The sequence below is a fragment of the Thamnophis sirtalis genome, unplaced genomic scaffold (assembly GCF_051295495.1).
Source record: "Thamnophis sirtalis isolate CommonGarterSnake01/CBP01778 unplaced genomic scaffold, rThaSir2_p1.2 scaffold_2, whole genome shotgun sequence".
In the NCBI taxonomy this organism is placed as follows: Eukaryota; Metazoa; Chordata; class Lepidosauria; order Squamata; family Natricidae; genus Thamnophis; species Thamnophis sirtalis.
Window position 1 is genome coordinate 20,208,172 of NW_028261382.1, and position 6,000 is coordinate 20,214,171.

A 6,000-nucleotide genomic window follows, 5' to 3' on the forward strand; every position below is an offset into this window, starting at 1 on the left:
GTCTGTGTCTGTCTTGTTGGGTTGCAGAGCCAAACCAGACAGTTATAGACAATGGTGGGATTCAGCCAGTCCGCACCACTTCGGGAGAATCGGTTGAGCAGTTTGGTGAATTGGTTGTTGGAATAAATCATTAAGGCAGAGAACCGGTTGTTAAATTATTTGAATCCCACCCCTGGTTATAGAGGTGCAGATGACAGACTTATATCTCACAATCTGGAGATAGTTCAACAGCCAGAGGATGGTACAACTTCTGGGGATGGGAAGTAGGCTGAAAGAGAATGAGGGATTGCAGTGGTAGGTGAGTAAGACCTTGGGATACTGGGCAAAAAGGCCAGCCAAAATAACAGTCAGAGAAGAGACAGCATGGCCCACAGCTGCATAATGGGAGGAGGGGAAGGAGGCTCAGAAGAGACCCTCCCTAGTTTCTCAGACAGAAAAGGAAGGGGGAGGAAGTTTGCACTTTCAAAATTGCAAGACTCTGTCCATGTAATTTTATAAGAAAGTCAATGGGGAAGCCAGATTCACTTAACAACTGTATCACTAACAACTGCAGTGATTCTCACTTAGCAACAGAAATTTTGGGGTCAATTTTGGTCATTAAGTTGAGGACTACCTGTATTTTTAAAAAAATCAAACGCTACAGTTGGGTATTCATTTTATAAAATAAAACCAGTTGAGGAAAAGAATGCTGCTATCACCCCGAATAAAAAAAAATAGAAAGTAATAAAAACAGATTATAAATCTGATCAGACTGAAAATGTGGGGGGAAAAAATCAAAAGTAGAATTACATTATACACTATATATACATTATACACTCTAAGTACATTAATACACCATTAATGGTCAGATGTATCGTGGAAAAAATGTCATGGAAATTTGGAAAAAATTCTACTGATATTTCTACTTTTCACCATGAGGCCAAGAGTATAAAATGCATACAGTGAATCGGTACAAGAAGCAAAGGCTAAATTCATGATTTTACTACCCATAATTTAGTTCTTCTTACGGCTTGCTAAGCCAGAAACCAACCACTGTGGTATGAAAACATAAATTTACGGCTCACTATACATTGTGTACCAGCCAATTGTGATTTCTGCAGTGAACCAATAAACCACGTTTTAATAAAGTAAGTATAAAATAAAGAACTTAATCATTCAACCGGAAATGGGATGCATGTTTTAAGTTCCAGTTCAGAAGTGCAGGGTTCAAATCACATTAAAAGATTTGTTGAATTTTATTTTATTTTTGACAAAGAATTCGAATACAAAAGAATCAGAGGAGAAAAAAGTAAAACACTTGCCATCCATCAGTGTCTATCTTGCAGATCAATGTTTTTTTCAACCTTTAAAGACTTGTGGACTTCAATTCCCAGGATGCTGACTGGGGAATTCTGGGAGTTGAAGTCCATGCCTCTTAAAGTTGCCAAGGTCAAAAAACACTGTTGTAAACAGAATTAGAAGTAGTCATTGACTTACAACCGTTCATTTAGTGACAGTTTGAAGTTACAACAGCACTGAAGGAAGTTATTTATGACCATTTCTCACACTTACAACCCCATGGTCACAGATCAAAATTCAGATGCTTGGCAACTGATTCGTATTTATGACGGTTGCAGTGTCCCAAGCGCATGGGATCACCTTTTGCGACCTTCTGACAAGCCAATGTGGAAGCCAGATTCATTTTACAACGGCTGTGACTCATTTAACAATAGTGGCAAGAAAGGTCATAAAATGGGGCAAAACTGACTTGTAACAAATGTCTCGTTTAGCAACAAAAATTTTGGGTTCGGTTTTAGTCATAAGTCAAGGATTAGCAGTATGTAACTTCTAGGCCCCTCAGTTAATTTTAGGTTGCTTTAATACCCTGTTTTTTTTTTTTTTTAACAAGAATAAATAAACTGTTAACAAAGGAAGGAAATGGCTTTGATTTGCACAAGACTGACAGATCTTCAAAATTCGATTAAGTAGGAAATGGCAAAGAGGGGAAAGGAATTATTACCAGACTATCTTAAGAAAATCAAAACAAACCACATGAAAGTTTGATTCCAGAGTAAAAATTGTTTCAAGTTTGCATAAACAATGCCCTATCTTTAGATTTCAGATGGACTGAAGGCAGGGAAAACAACAATCAGGCCCAAAACACAAACCCTTAGAAAACTTTACATTGCTAAACAACATCCCTTACAACATAATAAACATTACTTAAAAGGAGGCAAGCCTTTAATTGTTACCAAATGTGTATTTATTCAGCAATGCGACCACGCCATCTCTACCAAAAAGCACCAGGATCCAAGAAATTCAACATTTTGGGGTTTTTTATTTCTACCATCTCCCTACTACCGTCATCACCCCCAAAATATAGACTCATTTTCAGCAAATTCTATGAAAATTCTTCATGGGGAAGAAAAAGAGAATGTCATAGCTACTTGTCATCTGTTGCTGGCAATATTCTCTTGCTAAAATTGCCCCCCCCCCAACTAGTTTCGTAAATTACAAAAGCAACATTTTCATGGGGGGGGGGGCATCAATAAACAGAGATTTGCGGCAAGATTTGCTTGTGTCCATAAACCAGATTTGTTTTCAGCTCTGCTGAATAAGCCTTCAGTGGTGGACTTCACTAAGCCATTAATCCAAGATGGCAAACCACATTTGGCAGGGTTATAAATCAAGCCAGGACTTGGTTTAGCCCCGTGATGGCTAACCTATGGCATGCGTGCCACAGGTGGCATGTGGAGCCCTCTCTGTGGGCATGCAAGCCATTACCCAGCTAAGCTCCACCGTGCATGCGCGCATGCCTCCCGCCAGCCAGCTAATTTTGGGTCTCTGCTGTGCCTGTGGGAGATGCATGTGCAGGGGGAGAGGGGAATGTGGGGGAGGTGGCGTGCTCCCCTGCGCCTCATTTTTGGTTTCAGGAGGCTTCAGGGAGGCTTGCTAGGCCCAACATGGGGGGGCGCACATGTGAAGGGGAAGGGGGAGCATGGGGGAGATCATGCATGCATGCACAGGGAGGCTGGGTGCATTGCATTAGTGGTATGGGCATGCAAGTGCAATTTTGACACAAGAGGGCAAAAAGATTAGCTATCACTGGCTTAGGCCATTTAAATGCAGCAAACCATAGCGGCCTGGGTTCAAATCCAACCTGCTACCTCACAAATTAGAAAAGGAACTGGAGTCACTAGGCAACCTATTATATCCTAACCCTATTAGAGACCGCCTCCTGCCAATTACCTCCCTGCGACCTATAAGATCACATAGATTGGGCCTCCTCCGAATACCATCCGCCAGTCAGTGCCGACTGGCAACTACACGGAGGAGGGCCTTTTCAGTAGCAGCTCCGACCCTTTGGAACGATCTCCCCGTGGAGATTTGTACCCTCACCACCATCCAGACCTTCCGCACAGCCCTCAAGATCTGGCTATCCCGTCAGGCCTGGGGATAAGATCACAATCTGTCCCCACCCGAATGAAGAATGAATGTTGTGTACTATTTTACTCTTATGTATTGTTTTATGTTTATTGTTTATACCCCCCCTCCCTATTTTATGTAAGCCGCCCTGAGTCCCCGCGGGGAAAAGGGCGGCCTATAAATATTAATAAAATATCTCAAAATATCTCAAATATTATACCCAAGTGCAGAGGTTAGTCCAACCTTGACAACTTTAAAAACTTGATAAAATCAGCATAGCTGGCTGGGGAATTCTGGAGTTGAAGTTCGCAAACCTTAAAAGTGGCCAAGGTTGGATACTCCTGGCTTAGTATATAAACATTGATTTTATCAAGATCTTAAAAGTCTTTGTATATCCTTCCCATTAAGGAAAGCTCAACAAGAATGTATAACAATATATATTTGAAGCCAGAAAGAGGGAGTCCAAACCACCATTCTGTGGCTTAGTGCAGGGGTGTCCAACCTTGGCCATTTGAAGACTTGTGGACTTCAATTTCCAGAATCCTCAGCCAGCTTTGCTGGCTGAGGAATTCTGGGAATTGAAGTCCACAAGTCTTCAAGTGTCCAAGGTTGGAGACCCTGGCTTAGTATGATGGCCTCTTCACACCTCATAATGCAACCTAGTTTTGATGACTTTGATTTAATCTCTGGGGGTTGCTCATCATAGCTTTGGCCAAGGTGAGTAGTGGTGTTCAGAAACACACATCCAAAATAACAGAATAATAGAGTAACAAAGTTGGGAGGGATCTTGGAGGTCTTCTAATCCAACCGCCTGCTCAAGAAGGAGACCCTATAACATTCCAGACAAATACCTGTCCAGTCTCTTCTTAAAAGCCTCCAGTGATGGAGCTTCTGGAGGGAAGTTGTTTCACTGGTTGATTGTTCTCACTGTTAGGAAGTCTCTTCTTAATTCCAGGTTGCTTCTCTCCTTGGTTAGTTTCCAACCATTGCTTCTCTTCTTGCCTTCTGGTGCTTTGGTGAATAAGTTGACCCCCCCCCTTCTCATCTTTGTGGTAGCCTCTCAAATTTTGGAACATTGCTATCATGTCACCTTTGGTCCTTTTCACCTAGACTAGACAGACAGACACAATTGCAATCGTTCTTCATATGTTTTAGCCTCCAGCCCCCTAATCCTCTTTGTTGCTCTTCTCTGCACTTAAGAGTCTCAACATCTTTTTCATAATACGGTGATCAAAACTGCATGCAGCATTCTAAGCGTAAGATCAGTATAAGATAGAACAATTAATCAGTGGAACAACTCGCCTCCAGAAGTTGTGAATGCTCCAACACTGGAAGTTTTTAAGAAGCAATGGATAAGTATTTGTCTGAAGTGGTGTAGGGTTTCCTGCCTAAGCAGGGGGTTGGACTAGAAGACCTCCAAGGTCCCTTCCAACTCTGTTATTCCATCTTCTATATTTATGACAGTTGCAGGGTTCCCGAGTCATGGGTGGTCTTCCCAAGGCATTATAAAGCAGTAGTAACATTTCCAGCTTCACGCTCATAAAGCGACTCTCTCGGAGGAAGAGGAAGGAGAGGAGGAAAGGAGGAGGTTGGGAAGAAGGAAGGAGTAGGGTTGTTGCAAAATAAGATGGAGATGTGGGGTGGCAAGAAAGTGATCCCAATTGTGTCTTTTATATTCTTAAGGGGATTGTGATAAAGGCTAGAAGTCAACAGATAAATGTTAAAAGTATCTGCGAGAATGTATATTTGTGAATGTATATGGAAAGAAAAAAATGTAATTTTATATATATATATGGCTTTCCCCCCAGCCTTTGGCCCTTTCCTCCCAAAGGCAGGGCTGAGACCCCCGGTTGCCCTTGGGGTTCTCCTCCTCGACAGGGTTGCGGTTGCGCCCCATCCTACTGCGCCCCAACACTTCCCGCTGACTCCCCGAGCGCGCGTTTGACAAGGCGCAAAGCGGCTGCTTGCTCCGACTTCCCAAGTCCGGGGCCGCGTCGCGGGACTTCCAACCCTTTCCCCGAACCCCGCAGAGTTTGCGTTGCAGAAGGGGACGGCTGCATTCTGCGTATGGCCAGAGGCCTCCTCTCTGTCGCCTTGCACCGGTCCCGGTTCCTTACCGGCACCGCCTCTCCCCGGGCGCAAGCGAGAGCCCCCCGCCATCGCCCTTCCTTCCTGCCCGCCCTCGGGGCTTGCTCGGGAACCGCCCTCGGCCAGTCCGTGCGCAACGGGGACGGGGCTGAGCCGCCCCACTTTCGTGCGCCCGGCCCGGGAATGCCGGTGCGCCAGGAGGGGCCGGGCAGCAGGCGGAACCAATGGCCGTTTGCGCACCGTCTCTGGCTGAACTCCAGCGCTTGGTGGATGCGGAAGCGGAGCGGCTGGATTCACTCAGCGCAGGCTTTGCAAGTTGCAGCCGGCTCAGCCCGCTCGCTAAGCTGTAAACAACGGTTTGCAAACCAAGTGTTGCAGTTGCGTAACTTTTTAAAGCCCTGGACAGTCGTTGGGCTTGGAAACCGGCGGATGGCAATTCATCCAGGGCTGAATTCATACAAGTGTAGGACGTTAAAACCCACCGTCTCCTAAAACAATGAAATCTCC

General features: G+C 44.6%; 1 protein-coding gene across 3 annotated transcripts in view; it reads right to left on the reverse strand.

Annotated features, from left to right (window-relative positions):
* Positions 1-5,688, reverse strand: part of FAM169B (Protein) — a 57,148-nt gene extending 51,460 nt beyond the window's left edge. For all 3 annotated transcript variants that reach the window (XM_087704367.1, XM_087704366.1, XM_087704365.1), the window contains exon 1: positions 5,523-5,688. In XM_087704367.1, coding sequence (XP_087560493.1) covers positions 5,523-5,565 — 43 coding nt within the window. In that variant the 5' untranslated portion in view covers positions 5,566-5,688. The remainder of the gene's footprint in view (positions 1-5,522) is intronic.
* Positions 5,689-6,000: the final 312 nt, after the last annotated feature.